This window comes from Mesoplodon densirostris, chromosome 10 (assembly GCF_025265405.1).
Source record: "Mesoplodon densirostris isolate mMesDen1 chromosome 10, mMesDen1 primary haplotype, whole genome shotgun sequence".
Lineage (NCBI taxonomy): Eukaryota > Metazoa > Chordata > Mammalia > Artiodactyla > Ziphiidae > Mesoplodon > Mesoplodon densirostris.
In genome coordinates, this window is record NC_082670.1 from 77,451,722 (window position 1) to 77,477,505 (window position 25,784).

At 38.1% G+C, this 25,784-nt stretch overlaps 1 protein-coding gene across 12 annotated transcripts in view; it reads left to right on the forward strand.

Moving 5' to 3' along the window:
* Window positions 1-25,784, forward strand: part of CCDC66 (coiled-coil domain containing 66) — a 59,440-nt gene that overhangs the window by 22,339 nt on the left and 11,317 nt on the right. For 11 of the 12 annotated variants that reach the window (XM_060111086.1, XM_060111079.1, XM_060111080.1 and 8 more), the window contains 6 exons: window positions 7,148-7,279; window positions 7,673-7,923; window positions 8,136-8,220; window positions 9,050-9,211; window positions 10,762-10,906; window positions 11,358-11,498. In XM_060111086.1, the coding sequence (XP_059967069.1) occupies window positions 7,148-7,279; window positions 7,673-7,923; window positions 8,136-8,220; window positions 9,050-9,211; window positions 10,762-10,906; window positions 11,358-11,498 (916 nt within the window). The remainder of the gene's footprint in view (window positions 1-7,147; window positions 7,280-7,672; window positions 7,924-8,135; window positions 8,221-9,049; window positions 9,212-10,761; window positions 10,907-11,357; window positions 11,499-25,784) is intronic. The other variant, XM_060111081.1, reaches the window with a different exon arrangement.

A 25,784-nucleotide genomic window follows, 5' to 3' on the forward strand; every position in this document is an offset into this window, starting at 1 on the left:
AAAAAGAGCTCATTATAGCATGGTTCAGAGTTCAGCAAGAATTTCTCTAGATTTATAGCACTTACAGGACAGGATTTTTGTTTTTAAATGGCTGGTCACAATGCAGTAGAATAAAAATGGAATGCCTAGAACCTTTATATTCCATTTGTTGTCAGGTTACTTTAGAATTCTGAGAAGAGTGTTTGTGAATTATGAAGCCCTTTCCACAACAGAAATGGGTTGTGACTAAGTTATAAACTAGTACCAGTCCACTGATGGCCTAATTTCAGAAGAAAGAAATACAGTAGCTTGACCAAAATGAATCAGTCCTAGCTAAAGCTTCCCTTTGCCTCTCTATACTGGGCAGTCTTGGAATCAGAGGAACCCTATCTCAGTCCTCCAAAATTAAACTTTATGGAAGGAAATCCTCTTCCTTATTCAAAACTGAGTGGGGGGGAATTCCCTGGTGGTCCAGTGGTTAGGACTCTGTGCTTCCACTGCACAGGTTTGATCCTTGGTCAGGGAACTAAGATCCCGCATGCCGCATGGCGGGGCAAAAAAAAAAAAAAACAACTGAGTGGGTCTCTTTGCCTTATCAGAAAGATTTAATAATTAAATAAAATAAGGAAATTGATTTGTTTGAGGGCCTGTTAGGATCCACGAAGTGTATTAAGTACTTCATATACCTGTGAATCGCCTTTTAGAATAAGAGGCAGAACTTACTAACAACTAAACAGGTGGAGGAGAACACTGAGAGTAAGTTGTGTACGCCAATTACCCATAACACTAAACCTAGATAAATCTCTCTTAAGTTAGGAAAAGAACAAAATAAACCTAAATTAGAAGAAATAGATCATGAAAATAAGGAATTTTCCTACCAGCTGTTGGTGGGAATGTAAATTAGTATAGCCATTATGGAAAACAGGATGGAGTTTCCTCTAAAAATTAAAAACAGAACTACCATACAATCCAGGAGTTCTACTTCTGGGTATTCTTCCAAAGGGAAAAAACCACTAAATTGAAAAGATATATGCATCCCATGTTCATTGCAATTTACAATAGGGGAGATACAGAAGCAACCTAAGGTCTATTGATACATGAATGGATAAAGAAGTGGTATATGCATATAATGGCATGTTACTCAGCCATAAAAACAAATGAAACCTTGCTGTTTATAAAAACATGGACAGACCTAGAAGTCTGTCCACTTACTTCACTTATGCTAAGTGAAGTAAGTCAAAGAAAGACAAAGAATACTATATGATTTCACTTATATGTAGAATCTAGGAAACAAAACAAATGAACAGAACATAATGAAGCAAACAGACTCATAGAAACAGAGAATAAACAAGTGGTTTTGCTAGAGGGATGGGGGGTGGAGGGATAAGTGAAATAGGCGACAGAAACTACGAGGTATGAGCTTGTAGTTAAAAAATATATGAGTCATGGAGATAAATGTACAGCATGGGGAACATAGTCAATAATACTGTAATAACTTTGTATGGTGACAGATGGTAACTAGACTTGTGATCATTTTGTAATGTATAGAAATATTGAATCACTATGTTGTGCACCTGGAACTAGCATAGTGTTGCAGGTCAGTTTTACTTAAATTTAAAAATTAAAAAAAAAAAGGAAAGAAAATAAGGGCACCAGTCGGTGAAATATATAATGAATGAAAATGGCATTGCAGGTAGAGAGTGAATCATTAGTAAGTTAATATATTATGCCAATAATTATGAAAACTTAGATGAAGTGGGTAAATTACTGGAAAAGTTATAACTTACAGGAACTGACTTAAAAAGAAGTAAAAATCTTGAATAGTTATCTAACTGTTAAAGTAATTGTAGATCTGGGTAAAAAAAAAAACCTTTCCCACAAGGAAAATAAAATGCCCACATGGTTTTACTGACAATTTCTACCAAACTTTAAAGAAATAAATCCCAAATTTATTCAGATTTCCAGGCAGTAGAAATATGAAATGGCCCCCAATTCATTCTGCAAGCCCAGTATAAACTTGGTATTAAAGCCAGAAACATAACAAAAAAGGAAAATTAGGTTTATTTCATTCATGAATATACACACAAAAATTCTAAAAAATTATTAACAAGTAAAATTTGATAATGTGTAAAAAGGTAATATATCATGACTAAGGTTCATAATGGGTTAAGAGAATTTTTTAAAAGCCGCTAGTGTACCATTTTTTTTTTTTTGGCAGTACGCCGGCCTCTCACAGTTGCGGCCTCTACCGTTGCGGAGCACAGGCTTCGGACGCGCAGGCTCAGCGGCCATGGCTCACGGGCCCAGCCGCTCCGCGGCATGTGGGATCTTCCCGGACCAGGGCACGAACCCGTGTCCCCTGCATCAGCAGGCAGACTCTCAACCACTGCACCACCAGGGAAGCCCCAAGTGTACCATTTTAACATAATAAAACAAAACATTTCAATAGATGCAGGAAAAGCATTTGATAAAACCCAAAGCCAGTTTGTTAAGGATAGTATTTCAGGCAATTAGTCTAGAAGGAATTTCCAATTGAGTATTTAAAAACAACAACAACAACAACAACCCTATAGCAAACATCATACTAAATGAGAAATTTTAGTAGGATTCCCTCTAAAATTAAAAATTAAAATTTAAATAAAATGCCCATATTATTATTACTATTTGTTATTGGTAGTCCTCTCCATTATAGCAAGATAAATTAAAAGTCTTAAGAACTGGAAAGGAAAAAATAAAATTGTAGCAATTTGTCATTTATATAGAAAACCCAAAGAATCTATGGGCAAAATATTTTAGAAATTAAAAGTGAGAATTAAGGGCTTCCCTGGTGGCGCAGTGGTTGAGAGTCCACCTGCCAATGCAGGGGACACGGGTTCGTGCCCCGGTCTGGGAAGATCCCACATGCCGCGGAGCGGCTGGACCTGTGAGCCATGGCCGCTGAGCCTGCGCGTCCGGAGCCTGTGCTCTGCAACAGGAGAGGTCACAACAGTGAGAGGCCCGCGTACCGCAAAAAAAAAAAAAGAATAATTTGCTAGGCCATAAAGTCTCAACAAATTTCATAGGTTTAGATTACACAGAATATGTTATCTGATCACAGTGGAATTAAGCTAGATATCAGTAACAAAAAAATTTCCAAATGTTTGATATTTAAACAATAGTCTTCTAAGTGAAAGAAAACTCAGAATTAGAAAGTGTTTTGAACCGAATGATGATGAAATATATATGAGAACATATGAGCTTCCTGTGCTTGGAAGTTTATAGGCTTAAATGCATTTCTTGGAAGAGAAAGACTGAAAGCAAAACATAAATGACCTAAGTATTCATATCAAGAAGTTAGAGAAAGAATTGCAGCAATTAAACCCAAAGGAAGTAGAAGGAAGGAAATAAGATCAGAATAGTTAGATACAACTCTGTATCCATGGGTGCCAGATCCATGGATTCAACCAATCTTGGACTGAAAATGTTTGGAAAAAACTTCCAGATGCCATGAGTCTTAATAAGATACTTAACACCTCTGTGCCTTAGTTCTCATTTCTATAAAAATGATGCCTACCCCATAATTTTATTTTGGAAATTAATGTACATAAAATGCCCAGCAGTGCTTGTAACAGAGTGTTGTCAGCCAATTCGTATTATTATTGTTATTATTGTGAGGGCTAAAAAGGATAACATACATAAAGTTCTTTATATATAAAAATGTATAATAAAGTAATTATTTAGTCAGTTAAAAAAAAAGGAAGAAAATATCAGGGAAAAAATATTCCAGAAAGTTTCAAAAAGCCAAACTTCTATTTGCTACACATTGGCAACTAGTTACGTAGCATACACATTGTTAGGTATTATAAGTAACCTAGAGTTGATCTTAAATACACATGAGGATGTGCATAGGTTACATGCAAATACTACACCATTTTATATAAGGGACTTGAGTATCTGCCAGTTTTGGTATCTTCAGGAGGTCCTGCAACCCAGTACCCCACAGATACCAAGGGACGATCGTGTTAGTAAAATTGGAAAATAAGGAAAAGACTGAACAGATATGGCTCCAAAGATATGGCCAATAAGCACATGAAAACCAGGATTTTAGCCACGTGCACAACTGTGTAGTCCTGGTTCCAGAGATTTTACAGTTACTTTCAAGTTCATAGTACTCCAACCCACCCTCCAAAATGATTGTAGCTATTGGTTGTGCTGCTCTTCCTCTTGGAAGATCTGGTTTTTTCTAGCCCAGTTTTCTGAAACCACCCACCACCCAGAAGAATGCCTTTTATGCCTACTGAGTTGACAAGATGAGTAGGTGGACAGACTGTCTAAAGTGAGGAGGCTCTTGGTGTCTGGACTTGGGAATCATGCACTGGCAAGCAGGACTATTCTGGACCATGGCAAAGTCACCACTGAGTGGTCTCCTTTCACAGACATGCATTTTTAGACTGCTTTAAGGGGAGAATTAAATGAAACAGAACTAAGCATGTCTAGGTGACCATTTGAAAAGCCTCTGCTTTCTGTTCTGATATAGCAGCTGCCATTCATACAGCATTTATATTAGGAGTAAGACTAACATTTTCTAACATAGAAGAACTTGAAGGTAGCTAAAAATTTACATTAGGAACCTGTAACATTAGGAACTGTTTGTGGGGAAGTGTATTGAGTACCTGTGAAAATGAGTTTTCACTCAAGGCTGTCACTTGAGAATAGGCTCAAAATAGTGTTTAGAAAAGGAGCTTTTATGTAGGGGAAGGGGCGTCTGAGGTCAATAATGTGAAAGAGAGAAAGTGAAAAAGTGAGTGAACCTAGAGAAAGAGGGTTCTTTCCTTAGCCATGTTGAAGCATTAACAGAAGGGAGGTGCTAGATCAACATCGGAACAGATTTGTTACACAGTGAGTCTTGCATTTTACACACATTTGCCTTACTCAGGTTTCAACTAAAATGAGCTCAGTAATCAAAAGGGAGTTTTCATTTACCTACCACCTCTCCCACCCCGCCCCCCAGATCCTTATACTTTCATTTCTCTAACTGAATGCACATCGGGGAAGACTTGTAAAAAAGAAAGTAATAATTTAAAGAGTTTTTCTAGTCGGTTGGAGAAGTGAAATGACTTATTCAGGTGGCAAGCAAGTAAGACAAGGATGTAAGACATCCTTGAGTAAAAAGTTGAAGACTGAATTGGAAGAACTGGTTATTAAATTTTCCACAGGGTTGTAAATATAAGACGTATATAAAGCATTTGATGAGGATTTTAGGAATTTTCAAGGGTATTTTGACTTGTGTCTTATCCTTGAATAATTTGAAACCCCACCAAAATTTGAAACCAGATCTGGTTACATCAGACTTAAGAAACAGATTACAGAATTCTGTGTTGATTCAGTGCTGTATTGTGAATTTGTTTTTTTTTTTTCTTTTTTTTTTTTTTGGCCATGCCGTGTGGCTTCTGGTATCTTAGTTCCCCGACCAGGGATTGAACCTGCTCCATTGGCAGTGAAAGCGCGGAGTCCTAACCACTGGACTGCCAGGGAATTCCCTGTGAATTTCTTTTTTTTTTTTTTTTTTTTCTTTTTGCGGTATGTGGGCCTCTCACTGTTGTGGCCTCTCCCGTTGCGGAGCACAGGCTCCGGATGCGCAGGCCCAGCGGCCATGGCTCACGGGCCCAGCCGCTCCGCGGCATATGGGATCCTCCCAGACCGGGGCACAAACCCGTATCCCCTGCATCGGCAGGCGGACTCTTAACCACTGCGCCACCAGGGAGGCCCCCTGTGAATTTCTTATAAGGAGTTCAAAGGGTCCTTTTTTTTTTCTTTCCAGTTTGACCTCTAAAATAACATTTCTAAAAATAGAAGAAGTGTTAAATCACTTACCTGAAGATAATGCTCCTTTTGAAGTGGTTCTTCTAGGCTTAAATAAATAGGGTTGGTTTTTATCTATTTAAAAATGTGTGGGAGCACCTGAGATTAGAAGATTTTTCCTTTTTGTGTAAGTATTTCCTTTGATCAAAGCAATTGGTTGAAAACTAATGAGCTTTGCCATTATATTATTCTGTCAAACTTCTTTAAAAATTATGTCCTGTAGTTACATCATGTAACAATGTTTTGTTGCTTAGCTCTTGCATTTTAGGACAGTTTGAGTAGAATATATGCTTTCCTTTTTGTTAAAGCATACTAAACTCTCATAAGTTAAAGGAACAATAAATTTTTATGCTACTGTTTTTATTTTTCTTAGAATTCAAGGACTTAATCTGGACACAATATATTTTTCTTATTGAAATGTCATAGATCATGCTAGGGCTGTAGCAGCAGAAATGGGAAAAAAAGGTATCTAAAAGAGGCATTATGATTCAGTAGAGAAAGCCTCTGGCTCTATTATATCCTCCTGGCTCTTGGTCCAAAAGCAATGTTTTTGTATTCTGAAGCCAAGTGTTAAACAGTATTCATCTATTTCAGGTTATCCGCGATTCCTTTCAAAGTAAATGAGACTATATTAGGATAGAAATTTGAAAGTCTTATAATTGGTTTGGAGAAAATTTTCTATTTTTCATTAGAAAATTTCCTTTCTTTACACTTACTTAGTTATCTTATATCCTTCTAGTATATGTTACAAATATGATTCTGAAAATTAGAATATATCTACTTAATTCTTGTATACTCGAATTTTTTTAAAAGTATTATTATTTATTTATACATTTATTTATTTATTTTTGACTGCACTTGGTCTTTGTTGCATGCGGGCTTTCTCTAGTTGTGGTGAGCGGGGGTGGGGCGCTACTCTTTGTTGCAGTGCGTGGGCTTCTCATTGTGGTGGCTTGTCTTTGTTGTGGAGCATGGGCTCTAGGCATGCAGGCTTCAATAGTTGTGGCATGCGGGGGCTCAATAGTTGTGGCTCGCGAGCTGTAGAGTGCAGGCTCAGTAGTTGTGGCACACGGGCTTAGTTGCTCCATGGCATGTGGGATCTTCCTGGACCAGGGCTTGAACTTGGGTCCCCTGCATTGGCAGGCGGATTCTTAACCACTGTGCCACAAGGGAAGTCCCTCGAATTTTTTTGTTTAAAATTATTGCTTCTCTTAGAGATAAGTACCTTACCATGTTAAATCTATATAAATTCTTTGGAAAGATTTGTAAATATAAAGTGGTTAGAAAAAGAGGTAAACTTTTGATGGTATTGATGACTGTTGTTTAGGAAGCAGTACTGACGGAGTGCCCTTTCAGTCCTGTGAAACAAGAACAGCAGAGAAAATGGATTGAAGAGTTGAACAAGCAAATAGAGGATGACCGGCAAAAAAAAGTAGAGGAAAAAATTATATCTTCAAAGGTAATTTATGAAGTTTTATTGGTATAAAGGGGAAAAAATAATTTCAGAGTCTCTAATCATAAACTTAAAAGTGTCCTGAAACTATTTGACAAGACTATTCAAATTATTCCATATTTGCTCTTGTGAACCTTTCATTGAATGAATTCAGTGTGATTTTGCACAGCTTCTTGTAACTGACTTTTTAGAAATTTCCTAATTCTTTGAATTTTTCATATTCTCCAAGCTTAGTTGTCTAAATGTATATGGAATCAATACAGGATACAGTTTTGTTAATCTTTATGATGCTTGTTCTGCTGTGTGGTGACTTTTAGAAATCATGTTTGTTTGTCATTTGGGATTTGAAACATAAGAAGAGTGGAAGAGTTCTTAGCAGTTCTTATTTGCCGTGATTAGGGTGAGGAGCATGACAGATGGGCAATACATTTTGATTCATTCAAGAGCTGTCCTGGTTCTCAGTCTCAACTGTCCTCTCGGTCAACGCAAACACAACCAGAGTACTTCTGTGTCTCCCCGGACGCTCAGGACCTGGCTGATATCAGCAGTCTGTATACACCTGCAGCGGGAAGCCAGGTTGAACCTTCAGAGGAGGAGCACGTAGCAAGACCTGTTAGAGACGTGGCTGTGGAAAGCAGTAAGAAAAGGAAGTAAGTGCCTCCTTCAGCACCTGTTGGTGTTTAAGGAGGCCTGTGTGCCGCTTTAGGATCGTTGTTGTATTTGTATCTTAATTGGTTTCAGGTTTGGTGTTTTTCTTTACAGTAGAAATGACTAGTAGATACATTTCAAACAAAAATGACTTAGCACCTTGTTAAACCCACCTTTTGGGGGTTTTAAATAGCTAATGGATCTGTCTTGCCAGCTTTCTCCGTTCTATGACTGCTCTTTTGGACCCATCTCAAATTGAGGAACGAGACAGGAGACGACAAAAACAGTTAGAACATCAGGTATTGCATTGTCAAATGTTGTTCTTTGCCTTAATCATTAGTAGTCATGGCCTAGATACCTAAGTAAATGGAAATTAAAATTCCAGTATAAACTTACAGAACAGGCCCTGCACAGTCCTGTGATTAATCTAATCCCTACTCCAACTGGCATTATATTAGAATTATACTTAACGTTGAGAACCAGACAGTATCATGTAGTACAGCCCCCTGCCTTCCAAGGAAGAAGGTCTTTAATGTTTAGGTTGTGTATCTGAAATGACACTAAATCTTAAGTTGGTATTGGATATTTTTTTCTCCAGTTCTCCTGAATTCTGTTCAGGATGAGAATTAGTTCTTTGAAAGGGAAAGAGATACAAGGGATTGAAGTAGAATTATGATTAAGAAATCTAATGGATAATATAAGAAAGGAAACTAAGATTAAAATTTTGTCCTGATTTTAGTCTAATACTAAAGGGACTTAAATGTCTAATAATTCGGCAAAATCTCTACTATATGAAGAATTTGGCTTAGTTAATATGGTTACTTGCAGTCGGTTAAGTGAACAGACATTTATAGAGCATCTGCTATTTTTACCAGGCACTATGCTAAGCACTGAGATTGTTTCTTCAGTTGTTTTTCTCTTAGTTCTTCTACGAGCCCTCCTGGGGTTAAAGAAAAAGCATGTAGAACTTGATGGGAGATGGGAAAAATACATTGGAAACCTGACATTTTAATTTAACTCATATACGTATTACTCTCTATATATTGATAAACATTTTTGAAACACCAGATGCTTTATGGATTTTTTTTTAAATTTATGACAATAATTTATGTTACTGTTTATGACTAGAAAGCCATCACTGCTCAGGTAGAAGAGAAGCGCAAGAAGAAGCAGCTCGAAGAAGAGCAAAGAAAGAAGGAGGAACAAGAGGAGGAGCGTCGCTTAGCACGGGAACAAGAAGAGATGCAGAAACAGTATGAAGAAGATATACTTAAGCAAAAACAAAAGGAAGTAGGTATTTATATCCTAACTAACATTTTAGAGTAAAAATGGGTATGTTGTTTTTTTGGGTTTTTTGTTTTGTTTTGTTTTTGGCTGCGTTGGGTCTTTGTTGCTGTGCGCGGGCTTTCTCTAGTTGTGGCGAGCAGGGGGCTACTCTTTGTTGCGGTGTGTGTGCTTCTCATTGCTGTGGCTTCTCCTGTTGTGGAGCACGGGCTTTAGGCGCGTGGGCTTCAGTAGTTGGAGCACACAGGCTCAGTAGTTGTGGCACACGGGCTCTAGAGCGCAGGCTCAGTAGTTGTGGCGCACAGGCTTAGTTGCTCCACGGCATGTGGGATCTTCCTGGACCAGGGATAGCACCTGTGTCCCCTGCATTGTCAGGTGGATTCTTAACCACTGTGCCACCAGGGAAGTCCCTGGCTGTGTTTTTAAAGAAAAAATAACCAGAACATTTGCATGTGTTTTGAAATTGTGAAACTGTATGCAGAAACATTAAAGCTTTGCGTAAAGAAGGTTTTGAAAGTAGGAGGGAAGCTGGAGGTTTTATTGTTTCAAATGATTGATTCACAAATGCTGTACTCCTTGGGTTTCTTCTCTCTGCTAAGGAGGTCAGGATGAGTTATTACAGCATAAAACAAAAGTTACCCATTTGCTTGATTTTTAAATGTTTTCTAAGCAATGATTATTATATTAATAAATTTCTAAATAGGTTAAGAGAAATGATTGGCCTTTCTGTCTGTATCCACTTGTGAACAGGAGCATTTACTTGCAGAGTCATTGGCTGGGATTGATGATAGAGTTTGTTGCTGTGTTAGAGGATTCCTCTGTGCTAAGTAAGGGTCTATTAAAAAGAGTAGATGTCTGGTTGGCTAGGAGAACCCCTGTATTAAGTGGTACAGACTGCATAGGTACGGTGATGTCAAGTGCCATGTTTGAGTGGACCTGACAAAGAGCAAGTTATACAATGACATTCGATTGCCAAAGGTTCTTGAGGTCTACAGAGCAGACCATACAGCACTCCCCCTGGAGCTGGGAGGTGGTGCTGAGAGACTGCCTTTTCTTGCCATTTCCAACTTGCAACCTTTGCTTCAGAATTAGCTGATGAAGGTACAAATGGTTTAGGTTCTGATTTCATTATGTTGAATAGGCTGAGCCAACTACACCTATGAAATAACTACATACATGAAAAAAAATCAAAGTGTCATTTGCTTGAATTGTAAAAAATGGCCGTAAATCTTGAGTATTACCTCTTATTATCTATTTTTTTTATCTTAGTAAAATTCAGGTGGAATTGACCGTTGGTTTTAGAAGTTTTGAAAACTTTATAGAATGGGTAAAAGAGTGTTTGTATTTGTGGCCTAATACAGCTGTAGAAAAAGGTACTAAAATGAAATCTGCAAAAGGGAAGGAACTTTGTTCTCTTGGCTTCTCTACTCCCAGTATCTTGAATAGTGCCTGGCACATAGTAGGAGCTTAGAAAATATCTACTGAGAGAAAATATTCAAGTCTGTACATGTTTGATAATTGTATTTAATTAACTTTGTGCACTTCAATATTGATAGGAAATCATGACTCTTAAGACAATTGAACTGTTCCAGACGATGCAGAGAGCGCAGGAGCTGGCACAGAGACTGAAACAAGAACAGAGAATCCGAGAATTGGCTCAAAAGGGACATGACACTTCTAGATTGATTAAAAAACTTGGCAGTAAGCATTGGACTAGAATTTTATTTATAATATTTCTTGAAAATTTTAAATAATTGCCTATTTTTAATACCTTTAAACACCTGTTAACTAAATATTTTTTGAGGAATTTCAGACTTTGAACTAATGTAAATTTATAATGCTTACTTGGGAAATTGCCTTAAGAGTAGAACTAAATAATGTTATAATTTTCAGTATCTTTTCACATACATTTTCTTATATTTTCCTCACAATGGGTAAAATGTATACTTTTGTACCCATTTTTACAGATATCCATTAAGTGATCTCCCGAAATTCAATAAGGGATAAGAATGCTGATAGCTTTTTGTAAGAAACTTTAGGCTCGCCCTTCTAAATTTTTATTGCAGTGTTTGCACTGCTTGATTAAATTAAGAGTCTTATGTGTATTTAGTTGCTGCTATGTCATTTTATCACATAACATTTCTCTTGCCAGTTGATACAGTACAAGTGGAATATAATGCATCTACTGACAACATTGCAAATTCAAGACATGGCTTGGATAAAATCAGTGGTAAAATGAATGCATATATCAGCTCTACAGCCTCTCCCAGGAAGGACACTGGTGTGCAAACAGGTATTGGTGTATAAATTGTGATTTGGCTTAAAATTTACTTAAAATTTAAGTCACAGTTAGAATTAAGTTAAATTAATTTAAAGTTTAAAATTTAAAGGAATTTGAGGTTTTCAGTAAGAGTTAGGAAATAAAGGTATTTCTTGGTTTTTAATTTCTCTATAGCAGCTTTATTAAGATATAATTTACATAGCATAAAATTTACCCTTTTAAAGGGTACAATTCAGTGTTTTTTTAAAGAGCACAGTTCAGTTTTTATATTCATAGTTGTGCAACCATCACTGTAATTAATTTAGAACATTTTTATTACTCCAAAAAGAAACTCTGTACCCATCGACAGTCATTCTCCATTTCCTCTCTCCCATCTATTCTTGGGCAACCACCAGTCTACTTTCTGTCTCTCTAGATTTGTCTGTTCTGGACATTTCATACAATTGGAATCATATCATATGTGGTCTTCCCTATCTGGATTCTTTCACTTAGTATGTTTTAAGTTTCATCCATATTGTAGCATGTAATAGTAAGTACTTCATTCCTTTTTATCACTGAATAATATTCCATTTTATGGATATACCACCACATTTTGTTTATTCCTTCATCACTTGAGGATATTTGGGTTCATTCCACTTTTTGGCTGTTGGAAATATGCTGCTGTGAACATTCATGTGCAAATTTTTGTGTAGACATAAATTTTCAGTCTCTTGGGGGAGAAGAGTAGCATTGCTGAGTCGTATAGTAACTGTATGTTTAGAATATTGAGGAACTACTAAATTGTGTTCCACAGCAGCTGTACCATTTTACATTCTCACCAGAAATGTATGAAGATTCCGATTTCTTTACATCCTTGCCCATACTTACTATACTCATGGTTGTAAAGTGCTCTCTCATTATGATTGCTGACGTTGAGCATCTTTTCATGTGCTTGTTTTAAATTTTTACATAACTAATTAGGTAATATCCATGTTGGGTATCATTATCATAGGTCTCCATGCTTACTATGTATGAATCCTTTCAGCCCTCCACCCATGTGTCTAGGAAATATTTTTTCTTTTTTTAAATAACTTCCAATAAATCTTTTCATTTTTTTTGTAAAATTGAGATATAATTGACACATAACATTAGTTTCAGGTGTATAACATAATGTTTGAGATCTGTATATATTGTAAAATAATCACAATAATAAGTCTAGTTAACATTCGTTACCATACAGAGTTACAGTAGTTAACATTCATTACCATACAGAGTAACAGTTTTTTTTCTTGTGATGAGAACTTTGAAGATTTACTCTCTTAGCAACTTTTCAAATATACAGTACAATATTATTAACTACAGCCAACATTCTGTACATTACATCCCCAGACTTACTTATTTTATAACTGGAAGGTTGTACATTTTGCTTACGTCCCAACCACCCTCTCTGGCAGCACCAATCTGTTCTCTGTATCTATGAGGTTTTTTTTTTTCCACCCAGATTCCACATATACCTGAGGATCATATGATATTTGTCTGTCTTTTTGACTTATTTTACTTAGCATAATGTCCTTCAGGTCGATTCATTTTGTTGGAAATGGCAAAATTTCATTCTTTTGTATGGCTAATATTCCATTGTGTGTATATACGTGTGTGTGTGTGTACACACAGTACATTTTCTTCATTCATCAGTAAACACTTAGGTTGCTTCCATTTGTTGACTATTGTAAATAATGCTGCAGTGAACAAAGGAATGCATGTATTTCTTTGAGTTAGTGTTTTTATTTCCTTCAGCTAAGTACCCAGAAGTGGGATTGCTGGATCACGTGGCTCTATTTTTAAATTTTAAGGAACCTCCAGTACTGTTTTCCATAGTGACTGCACCAGTTTACATTCACACCAACAGTGCACAGGGTTCCCTTTTCTCCACTTCTTCACCAGCTCTTATTTCTTGTCTTTTTGATAATCGCCATTCTGACAGGTGTGAGGTGGTATTTCATTGTGATTTTGATTTGCATTTTCCTGATGATCAGGGATATTGAGCATCTTTTCACATATCCCTGTTGGCCATCTAGATGTTGCCTTTGGAAAAATGTCTATTCAGATATTCTGCCCTTTTTTTTTTTTTTTTTTTTTTGCTGTACGTGGGCCTCTCACTGCTGTGGCCTCTCCCATCGCGGAGCACAGGCTCCGGATGCACAGGCCCAGCGGCCATGGCCCACGGGCCCAGCCGCTCTGTGGCATGCAGGATCCTCCTGGACTGGGGCATGAACCTGCGTCCCCCACATCGGCAGGTGGACTCCCAACCACTGTGCCACCAGGGAAGCCCTCTGCCCGTTTTTTAATTGGATTTTTTTTTGCTGTTGCATTGTATGACTTCTTAATTCATGATACATGATTTGCAAATATTTTCTCCCATTCAGCCTTTTCATCTTGTTATGGTTTCCTTTGCTGTACAGGACCTTTTTAGTTTGATGGAGTCTCAGTTGTTTATTTTTGCTAACGCTACCTTTGCTTTTTGTGTCAAATCCAAAAAATCACTGCCAAGACCGGTGTCAGAGAACTTACTGCCTCTGTTTTCCTCTAGAAGTTTTATGATTTCAGGTCTTACATTTAAGTCTTCAATCTGTTTTTAATTCATTTTTGTGTATGACGTAAGATAGTGGTCAAGTTTCTTTCCTGTGCATGTGGCTGTCCATTTTTTCTAATGCCATTTATTGAAGAAACTGTTGTTTCTCTTTGGCTTTTTTGTTGTAAAATCATTGACTATATATGCATGGGTTTATGTCTGGGCTCTCTATTCTGTTTCACTGATCTATGTGTATGTCTTCATGCCAGTACCATACTGTTTTGATTACTACAGCTTTGTATTACAGTCTGAAATCAGGGAGCATGATGCCTCCAGCTTTGTTCTTCAATCTCAGGGTTGCTTTTGCTATTCAGGGTCTTTTGTGGTTCCATACAAATTTTAGGATTGTTTGTTCTGTTTCTGTGAAAAATATCTTTGGAATTTTGATAGGGATTCTATGGAATCTGTAGATTGCTTTGGGTAGCATGGTCATTTTAACAATATTAATTCTTCCAGTCCATGAGCTTGGAATATGTTTCTATTTATTTGAGTCATCTTCAGTTTCTTTCATTAATGTCTTATAGTTTTCAGTGTACAGTTCTTTCACCTCCATGGTTAAATTTATTCCTAGGTATTTTATTCTTTTTTATGCACTTATAATTGGGATTGTTGCAGTTGTAAATGGGATTGTGTTCTTAATTTCTCATTCTGACAGTTTATTATTAGTGTATAGAAATGCAGCAGATTTTTGTATGTTTATTTTGTATCCTGCAAGTTTACTGAATTCATTTGTTATTTCTAATAGGGTTTTTTTTTGGTGGAGGCTTTGGAGTTTTCTGTATACGATATGTCACCTGCAAATAGTGACAGCTTTACTTTTCCCTTACAAATTTGGATGCCTTTTTTTTTTTTTTAAAGAAGATGTTGCGGGTAGGATTTTTATTAATTAATTAATTTTTTTTGCTGTGTTATATCTTCATTTCTGTGTAAGGGCTTTCTCTAGTTGTGGCAAGCGGGGGCCACTCACTATCGCAGCCTCTCTTGTTGCAGAGCACAGGCTCCAGACACACAGGCTCAGTAGTTGTGCCTCACGGGCCTAGTTGCTTTGCGGCATGTGGGATCCTCCCAGAGCAGGGCTCGAACCTGTGTCCCTTGCATTAGCAGGCGGACTCTCAACCACTGCGCCACAAGGGAAGCCCTGGATGCCTTTTCTTTTATTTTCCTCCCTAATTGCTCTCACTAGGACTTCCACTACTATGCTGAATAAAACCAGTGAGAGTGAGCATCCTTGTCTTGTTCCTGGCCTTTGAAAAAGTTTTCAGCTTTTCATCATCGAGCATGATGTTAGCTGTGGATTTGACATATATGGCCGTTATTAGGTTGAAATACTTTCCCTCTGTACTCACTTTGTTGAGAGTTTTTATCATAAACCATTGTTGAATTTTGGCAAATGCTTTTTCTGCATCTGTTGAGATGATTATATGATCTTTATCCTTCACTTTGTTAACGTGGTATAATGATTCTGTTGCTTTTGGATAGAACGTTCGGTATATACCTGTGAAGTCCTTCTGATTTAATGTATCATAAAAGGCTGTTTGCTTATTGATTTTCTTTCCAGATGATCTATCCATTGATGTGAGTAGCGTATTAAAGTCTCCTACTGTTACTGTATTGCCATCTATTTCACCCTTTAGGTCTGTTAATATTTGCTTTATGTATTTCGGTGCTCCCATGTTGGGTCCATAAATACTTACAAATGTTATATTTTCTGGTGGATTGACCTCTTTAAATGCCCTCCTTTGTCTCTTGTTACAGACTTGGTTTTAAAGTCTATTTTGTCTGATATAAATATAGCTATTCCCACTTTATTTTGGTTTTCAATTGTATGGAATATCTTTTCCCTTCTCTTCATTTTCAGTCTGTGGTGTGTCCTTGTATCTGATGTGAGTTTCTTGTAGGCAGCATATAAGATAAGTGTGGGGTTTTTTTTTAATCCATTTAGCCATTCTCTCTCTTTTGATTGGAGAATTGAGTCCATTCACATTTAAAGTAATTAAGGATAAGAATATATATATTGTACTTTCGTTAATTGTTTTCTGGTTGTTTTGTAGTTCTTCTTTGTCCCTTCTTCTCTTCCTTGGTGTTTTGATGACTTTCTTTAGTAGTATGCTTAGATACCTTTCTCTTTATCTTTTGTGTATCTACTATAGGTTTATGCATTGTGGTTATCCTGAGGATTACGTATACCAACTTTATAACAACTTAAGTTTGAATGCAATCTAAAGCTCTACATTTTTACTCTTCCCCTTCATGTTTTATGTTTCTTTTGTTTGTTTGTTTGTTTTTTGTGGTACGCGGGCCTCTCACTGTTGTGGCCTCTCCCGTTGCGGAGCACAGGCTCCGGATGTGCAGGCTTAGTGGCCATGGCTCACGGGCCCAGCCGCTCCGCGACATGTGGGATCCTCCTGGACCGGGGCACGAACCTGTGTCCCCTGCATCGGCAGGCGGACTCTCAACCACTGCGCCACCAGGGAAGCCTCATGTTTTATGTTTTTGATGTCATATTTTATATCTTTTTTACTTCGTGTTTCCCATAACTATTTATTGTATTTATTTTTACTGCTTTTGTCTTTGAACCTTCATACTAGCTTTATGAGTGATTTATGAGATTTACGAGTGAATAATCCACTGCCTTTAATATTAACCTTTACGGTGAGATTTATACTTGTATATGTTTTTCTGTTGCTAATTATAGCACTCTTTCTTTTCAGCTTAAAGAAGTTCCTTTATAAAACCAGTTTAGTGGTGATGAACTCCTTTAGCTTTTGCTTATCTGGGAAAACACTCTCTCTCCTTTGATTCTGAGTGATAACTTTGCTGGATAGAGTATTCTTAATGGAAGTTTTTTTCTTTAAACACTACGAATATTTTATGCCACTGCCTCTGGCTTGCAGAGTTTCTGCTGAAAAATCTCATAGTCTTATGAGGGTTCCTTTGTACATAACAAGTTGTTTTTCTCTTGCAGCTCTTAAGTTTCTCTCCTTGTCTTTAACTTCTTTGACATTTTCATTATACTGTGCCTTGGTGTGTGGGTCCATTGGGTTCATCTTGCTTAGTGTTCTCTGGGTTTCCACAGAGCTTTCTTCCCCAGGGTGAGGGAAGTCTTAAGCCATTATTTCTTCAGATAAGTTTTCTGTCCCTTTTCTGTCTCCTTCTGGGCCCCCTGTAATGCAAATGTTAGTTCACTTGATGTTGTCTCATAAATCCCTTAAGCTGTCTTCACTTTTATAATTCTTTTTTCTCTTTGCCACTCTGATTAGATGAATTCCGCTGCCCTGTCGTCAGGTACATGAACTTTTCTTCTGCTTCTATTAGTCTGATGTTGGACCCCTCTGTTTTTCAGTTTAGTTATTGTATTCTTCAGCTCTGTGGCTTCTATTTGGTACTATTTATATTTTATCTCTTCTGAAGTTCTCACTGTGTTTATCCATTGCTTTCTTGAATTTGGTGAGCATCTTTAGGATCATTACTTACTTTGAACTCTTTATCAGGTAGATTACTTATCACTTTTTCATTAAGGTTCTTTTATTCTTTCATTTGGAACATGTTCTTCCTTTGTTTCTTCATTTTTCTTGACTCTCTTTGTTGGTTTCTTTGCATTAAATGAACAGCCACCTCTTCCAGTCTTGAAGGAGTGGCCTTGTGTAGGAAATGAACCTTATCATTCAGTCTTACCCTAGCTTTTGGTTGTATCTCAAGCCTTTGTGATTGTCCATGCAGCATATTCTATTTTTAATAGCTCCCAGTGGTTGAGGAGGTGCCAGGACTTGTCAGTGTCCCAAATCTAAGCACCTAGATTCAAGCTGACTGGAAGCCAGACTTGCAGGCAGTCTTTTAAAGTATACAAGTATATACAGTCCTGTGGGACTGCAAGCATAAGCTCCACTGGCCATCAGAGCTAGGCATTCTGGAGGTGTCTCCTGGATGGCAGTAGCAAAAACTGGGGCTCCAGACAAGTGTGAAAGCTCTTTTCTGGGAGACATCAAGCTGTAGTGAGGCAGAGGATAAGTGCAAAGATGGCGTCCAGCAGCCTACATCCCTGAGAGCACCTCAGTAGGCCTCTAGATGTATGCCAAACCTGAAGCCTGCCCCTCAGGCCAAAGCTCCAGGATAAGCAGATAGACCTTTTCCATGGCAAGATAGGGTGTATGTGTTTCAGTTTCCTGTTTGTGTAGTGCCCTGGGGGTGGTAACATGCCAATAATTTTCAATTGTTATAGTCCCATGAGACCCTGAAACACAAGCCCCTCTGGTCACCAGAGCCAGGCAATGAAGAGACATCCCCCAGGCAGCAGCTGCAGAAACCAGGGCACAAGACGTAAAACCTGTGGCACCATAGACAGGTAAGAGCTCCCCTCCAAGAGATAATGGAGGACTAGAGCATAGCTGAGAGTATGAAGATGGTGCTTGACCTCTAAGGTGCCTGGAAAGGGTTACAGTCAGCCCTTAGATATGTGTTTAATTAGGAGCCTGCCCCTCAGGCTGTAGCTATGATAAGCTAATAGGCTTCTTTCACAGAGAGACTGAACTGCATCTGTTTTCTCTTGCTGTGCCCTGGCAGTAGTAGCTGTTTAAGAACTCTTTCTCCATTGGTTACAGTCCTGTGGGACCTGCAAGCATAAGCGCTTGGCCACTAGAACCAGGTGATGTAGAAGTGTCCCCTGGTGGCAGCTGCAAAAATTGGGGCACCTCGCAAGGGTATAAGCTTTTTGGGAAATACTGGAAAGCTGGAGTAAGGCGGAGGAATAATGCAGAGGTTGCATCTAATGGTCTCCATTCCCTGAGAGCTTGTCCGTAGGCCCCTAGATGTGTACCAAACTAGAAGCCTACCCTTAAGGCCAAACCTTTTGGAGAAGCAAATAAGAATCTTTCTCAGAAAGACTGGGGTTTGTTTCAGCCTGCTCTCCATGCAGGGCCCTGGGGGTGATAATCTGCCAAGAACTGTTTCTCTGATTGTTACAGTTTCATGGGACCCAGGAATGTGACCCACCCGTGCCCCACCTGCCTCCAGAGCCAGGCCATCAGGGGGCATCCACTGGGCAACAGCTGCAAAAACCAGGGCACCAGATGCATGTAAAAGTTCCCCTTCAGGAGATACTGGCACTCTGAAATGGGGTAAAGGGAGTGGGTGAAGATGGCGTGCACCAGCTATAGCAAGGCAGAGGGTGGGTGTGAAGATGGTACCTCCCCCCCGCCGGCCCGTTTGAAGCTGGGGGTGGGGAGTGTAACAGCGGGGCAGGGGCAGCAAGGTGGGAATAAAAGGCTTAGTGTTTTTTAATTTTTTAAAATTTATTTATATTTTTTTGAGTATAAACAGAACATTTATTAAAGTACTTCTTAAAATTACAGAGTGCTTAGAGAAAATTCTTACAGAAACATCTGTAAGGAAAATAGTTTGGGCTAGTATTCAAAATGGCAGTAGTTCTTAGTATGCATCTACCTGTACTTCTCCCACCTCATTTTTATTCATTCTTATATAATAAACACTTACAGTACAATGTAAGGTATTCCTTATTTCAAACTTATCTAAGGTATTTTTCACCTGCTGACTTTAAAACTTTGGAGTAACTTGACTTAAATTTTTTTTTTTTTTTTTTTTTTTTTTCGGTATGCGGGCCTCTCACTGTTGTGGCCTCTCCCGTTGCGGAGCACAGGCTCCGGACGCGCAGGCTCCGGACGCGCAGGCTCAGCGGCCATGGCTCACGGGCCCAGCCGCTCCGCGGCATATGGGATCCTCCCAGACCGGGGCACGAACCCGTATCCCCTGCATCGGCAGGCGGACTCTCAACCACTGCACCACCAGGGAGGCCCTTGACTTAAATTTTTAAACTGTCACTGCAAGGTGAGTTCATCACACCGCTTCATTTCAGTGAGGAGAGCCTGTCTTGAGTTCAAGCTTTTGTAATCCTTGGAATAGTCCAAAACTGCATAAAAGCCAATTTATGAGCTATCACTTTATTTATTTATTTTATTGGAGTATAATTGCTTTACAATTTACAGCGAAGTGAATACTGTACACTTTGTTGTACAACAAAGTGAATCAGCTATATGTATACCTCCTCTTGGACCTCCCTCCCCTGCCCCTGCATCCGGCCCATTTAGGTCATCACAGAGCACCAAGCTGAGGCTCCCTGTTCTATACCGCAGGTTCCAACTAGCTATGTGTTTTACACATGGTAGTGTATTTATGTCAAACCTAATCTCCCAATTCATCCCACCCTCCCCTTCCCTACCCTGTGTCCACACATCCATTCTCTACATCTATGTCTCTATTCCTCCTCTGGAAATAGGTTCATCAGTACTATTTTTCTAGATTCCACATATATGCATTAATATACAATATTTGTTTTTCTCTTTCTGACTTAACTTCACATTCTGTATGACAGACTCTAGGTCCATCCACGTCTCTACAGATGACCCAATTTTGTTCCTTTTTATGGCTGAGTAATATTCCATTGTATATATGTACCACATCTTTTTTTTTTTATTAGTTTCTGCTTTATAACAGAGTGAATCAGTCATACATATACATCTGTTCCCCCATCCCTTCCCTCTTGCGTCTCCCTCCCTCCCACCCTCCCTATCCCACCCCTCCAGGCGGTCACAAAGCACTGAGCTGATCTCCCTGTGCTATGCGGCTGCTTCCCACTATCTATCTACCTTACGTTTGGTAGTGTATATATGTCTGTGCCTCTCTTTCGCTTTGTCACAGCTTAGCCTTCCCCCTCCCCATATCCTCAAGTCCATTCTCAAGTAGGTCTGTGTCTTTATTCCTGTTTTACCCCTAGGTTCTTCATGACATTTTTTTTTCTTAAATTCCATATATATGTGTTAGCATACGGTATTTGTCTTTCTCTTTCTGAGTTACTTCACTCTGTATGACAGACTCTAGGTCTATCCACCTCATTACAAATAGCTCAGTTTTGTTTCTTTTTATGGCTGAGTAATATCCCATTGTATATATGTGCCACATCTTCTTTATCCATTCATCCGATGATGGACACTTAGGTTGTTTCCATCTCCGGGCTATTGTGAATAGAGCTGCAATGAACATTTTGGTACATGTCTCTTTTTGAATTATGGTTTTCTCAGGGTATATGCCTAGTAGTGGGATTGCTGGGTCATATGGTAGTTCTATTTTTAGTTTTTTAAGGAACCTCCATACAGTTCTCCATAGTGGCTGTACCAATTCACATTCCCACCAGCAGTGCAAGAGTGTTCCCTTTTCTCCACACCCTCTCCAGCATTTATTGTTTCTAGATTTCTTGATGATGGCTATTCTGACTGGTGTGAGATGATATCTCATTGTAGTTTTGATTTGCATTTCTCTAATGATTAATGATGTTGAGCATTCTTTCATGTGTTTGTTGGCTGTCTGTATATCTTCTGTGGAGAAATGTCTATTTAGGTCTTCTGCCCATTTTTGGATTGGGTTGTTTGTTTTTTTGCTATTGAGCTGCATGAGCTGCTTATAAATTTTGGAGATTAATCCTTTGTCAGTTGCTTCATTTGCAAATATTTTCTCCCATTCTGAGGGTTGTCTTTTGGTCTTGTTTATGGTTTCCTTTGCTGTGCAAAAGCTTTGAAGTTTCATTAGGTCCCATTTGTTTATCTTTGTTTTTATTTCCATTTCTCTAGCAGGTGGGTCCAAAAGGATCTTGCTGTGATTTATGTCATAGAGTGTTCTGCCTATGTTTTCCTCTAAGAGTTTGATAGTTTCTGGCCTTACATTTAGGTCTTTAATCCATTTTGAGCTTATTTTTATGTATGGTGTTAGGGAATGATCTAATCTCATACTTTTACATGTCCCTGTCCAGTTTTCCCAGCACCACTTATTGAAGAGGCTGTCCTTTCTCCACTGTACATTCCTGCCTCCTTTATCAAAGATAAGTTGACCATATGTGTGTGGGTTTATCTCTGGGCTTTCTATCCTGTTCCATTGATCTATCTTTCTGTTTTTGTGCCAGTACCACACTGTCTTGATCACTGTAGCTTTGTAGTATAGTCTGAAGTCAGGGAGCCTGATTCCTCCAGCTCCGTTTTTCGTTCTCAAGATTGCTTTGGCTATTCGGGGTCTTTTGTTTTTCCAAACAAATTTTGAAATTTTTTGTTCTAGTTCTGTGAAAAATGCCAGTGGTAGTTTGATAGGGATTGCATTGAATCTGTAGATTGCTTTGGGTAGTAGAGTCATTTTCACAATATTGATTCTTCCAATCCAGGAGCATGGTATATCTCTCCATCTATTTGTATCATCTTTAATTTCTTTCATCAGTGTCTTATAATTTTCTGCATATAGGTCTTTTGTCTCCTTAGGTAGGTTTATTCCTAGATATTTTATTCTTTTTGTTGCAATGGTAAATGGGAGTGTTTTCTTGATTTCACTTTCAGATTTTTCATCATTAGTGTACAGGAATGCCAGAGATTTCTGTGCATTAATTTTGTATCCTGCTACTTTACCAAATTCATTGATTAGCTCTAGTAGTTTTCTGGTAGCATCTTTAGGATTCTCTATGTATAGTATCATGTCATCTACAAACAGTGACAGCTTTACTTCTTCTTTTCCAATTTGGATTCCTTTTATTTCCTTTTCTTCTCTGATTGCTGTGGCTAAAACTTCCAAAACTAAGTTGAATAAGAGTGGTGAGAGTGGGCAGCCTTGTCTTGTTCCTGATCTTAGTGGAAATGGTTTCAGTTTTTCACCATTGAGGACGATGTTGGCTGTGGGTTTGTCATATATGGCCCTTATTATGTTGAGGAAAGTTCCCTCTATGCCTACTTTCTGCAGGGTTTTTATCATAAATGGGTGTTGTATTTGTCGAAAGCTTTCTCTGCATTTATTGAGATGATCATATGGTTTTTCTTCTTCAATTTGTTAATATGGTGTATCACATTGATTGATTTGCGTATATTGAAGAATCCTTGCATTCCTGGAATAAACCCCACTTGATCATGGTGTATGATCCTTTTAATGTGCTGTTGGATTCTGTTTGCTAGTATTTTGTTGAGGATTTTTGCATCTATGTTCATCAGTGATATTGGCCTGTAGTTTTCTTTCTTTGTGACATCCTTGCCTGGTTTTGGTATCAAGATGATGGTGGCCTCGTAGAATGAGTTTGGGAGTGCTCCCTCTGCTATATTTTGGAAGAGTTTGAGAAGGATAGGTGTTAGCTCTTCTCTAAATGTTTGATAGAATTCGCCTGTGAAGCCATCTGGTCCTGGGCTTTTGTTTGATGGAAGATTTTTAATCACAGTTTCAATTTCAGTGCTTGTGATTGGTCTATTCATATTTTCTATTTCTTCCTGAGTCAGTCTTGGCAGGTTGTGCATTTCTAAGAATTTGTCCATTTCTTCCAGGTTGTCCATTTTATTGGCATAGAGTTGCTTGTAGTAATCTCTCATGATCTTTTGTATTTCTGCAGTGTCAGTTGTTACTTCTCCTTTTTCATTTCTAATTCTATTGATTTGAGTCTTCTCCCTTCTTTTCTTGATGAGTCTGGCTAATGGTTTGTCAATTTTGTTTATCTTCTCAAAGAACCAGCTTTTAGTTTGGTTGATCTTTGCTATCGTTTCCTTCATTTCTTTTTCATTTATTTCTGATCTGATCTTTATGATTTCTTTCCTTCTGCTAGCTTTGGGGGTTTTTTGTTCTTCTTTCTCTAATTGCTTTAGGTGCAAGGTTAGGTTGTTTACTCGAAATGTTTCCTGTTTCTTAAGGTGGGATTGTATTGCTATAAACTTCCCCCTTAGAACTGCTTTTGCTGCGTCCCGTAGGTTTTGGGTCGTGGTGTCTCCATTGTCATTTGTTTCTAGGTATTTTTTAATTTCCTCTTTGATTCTTCAGTGATCACTTCGTTATTGAGTAGTGTATTGTTTAACCTCCATGTGTTTGTATTTTTTACAGATCTTTTCCTGTAATTGATGTCTAGTCTCATAGCATTGTGGTCGGAAAAGATACTTGATACAATTTCAATTTTCTTAAATTTACCAAGGCTTGATTTGTGACCCAAGATGTGATCTATCCTGGAGAGTGTTCCATGAGCACTTGAGAAAAATGTGTATTCTGTTGTTTTTGGATGGAATGTCCTATAAATACCAATTAAGTCCATCTTGTTTAATGTATCATTTAAAGCTTGTGTTTCCTTATTTATTTTCATTTTGGATGATCTGTCCATTGGTGAAAGTGGGGTGTTAAAGTCCCCTACTATGAGTGTGTTACTGTCGATTTCCCCTTTTTTGGCTGTTAGTATTTGCCTTATGTATTGAGGTGCTCCTATGTTGGGTGCATAAATATTTACAATTGTTATATCTTCTTCTTGGATCGATCCCTTTATCATTATGTAGTGTCCTTCTTTGTCTCTTCTAATAGTTTTTATTTTAAAGTCTATTTTGTCTGATATAAGAATTGCTACTCCAGCTTTCTTTTGATTTCCATTTGCATGGAATATCTTTTTCCATCCCCTTACTTTCAATCTGTATGTGTCTCTAGGTCTGAAGTGGGTCTCTTGTAGACAGCATATATATGGGTCTTGTTTTTGTATCCATTCAGCCAATCTGTGTCTTTTGGTGGGAGCATTTAGTCCATTTACATTTAAGGCAATTATTGATATGTATGTTCCTATTCCCATTTCCTTAATTGTTTTGGGTTCGTTATTGTAGGTATTTTCCTTCTGTTGTGTTTCTTGCCTAGAGAAGTTCCTTTAGCATTTGTTGTAAAGCTGGTTTGGTGGTGCTGAACTCTCAGCTTTTGCTTGTCTGTAAAGGTTTTAATTTCTCCATCAAATCTGAATGAGATCCTTGCTGGGTAGAGTAGTCTTGGTTGCAGGTTTTTCTCCTTCATCACTTTAATTATGTCCTGCCACTCCCTTCTGGCTTGTAGAGTTTCTGCTGAGAGATCAGCTGTTAACCTGATGGGGATTCCTGTGTGTTATTTGTTGTTTTTCCCTTGCTGCTTTTAATATGATTTCTTTGTGTTTAATTTTTGACAGTTTGATTAATATGTGTCTTGGTGTATTTCTCCTTGGATTTATTCTGTATGGGACTCTCTGTGCCTCCTGGACTTAACTATTTCCTTTCCTATATTAGGGAAGTTTTCAACTATAATCTCTTCAAATATTTTCTCAGTCCCTTTCTTTTTCTCTTCTTCTTCTGGAACCCCTATAATTCGAATGTTGGTGCGTTTAATGTTGTCCCAGAGGTCTCTGAGACTGTCCTCTGTTCTTTTCATTCTTATTTCTTTATTTTGCTCTGCATCAGTTATTTCCACTATTTTATCTTCCACCTCACTTATCCATTCTTCTGCCTCAGTTATTCTGCTATTGATCCCATCTAGAGTATTTTTCATTTCATTTATTGTGTTTTTAATTGATGCTTGATTCATCTTTAGTTCTTCTAGGTCCTTTTAACTGTTTCTTGCATTTTGTCTATTCTATTTCCAAGATTTTGGATCTTGGAAATAGAATCTTAGATCATCTCTACTATCATTATTCTGAATTCTTTTTCAGGTAGACTGCCTATTTCCTCTTCATTTGTTAGGTCTGGTGGGTTTTTATCTTGCTCCTTCTCCTGCTGTGTGTTTTTCTGTCTTCTCATTTTGCTTATCTTACTGTGTTTGGGGTCTCCTTTTTGCAGGCTGCAGATTCGTAGTTCCCGTTGTTTTTGGTGTCTGTCCCCAGTGTTTAAGGTTGGTTCAGT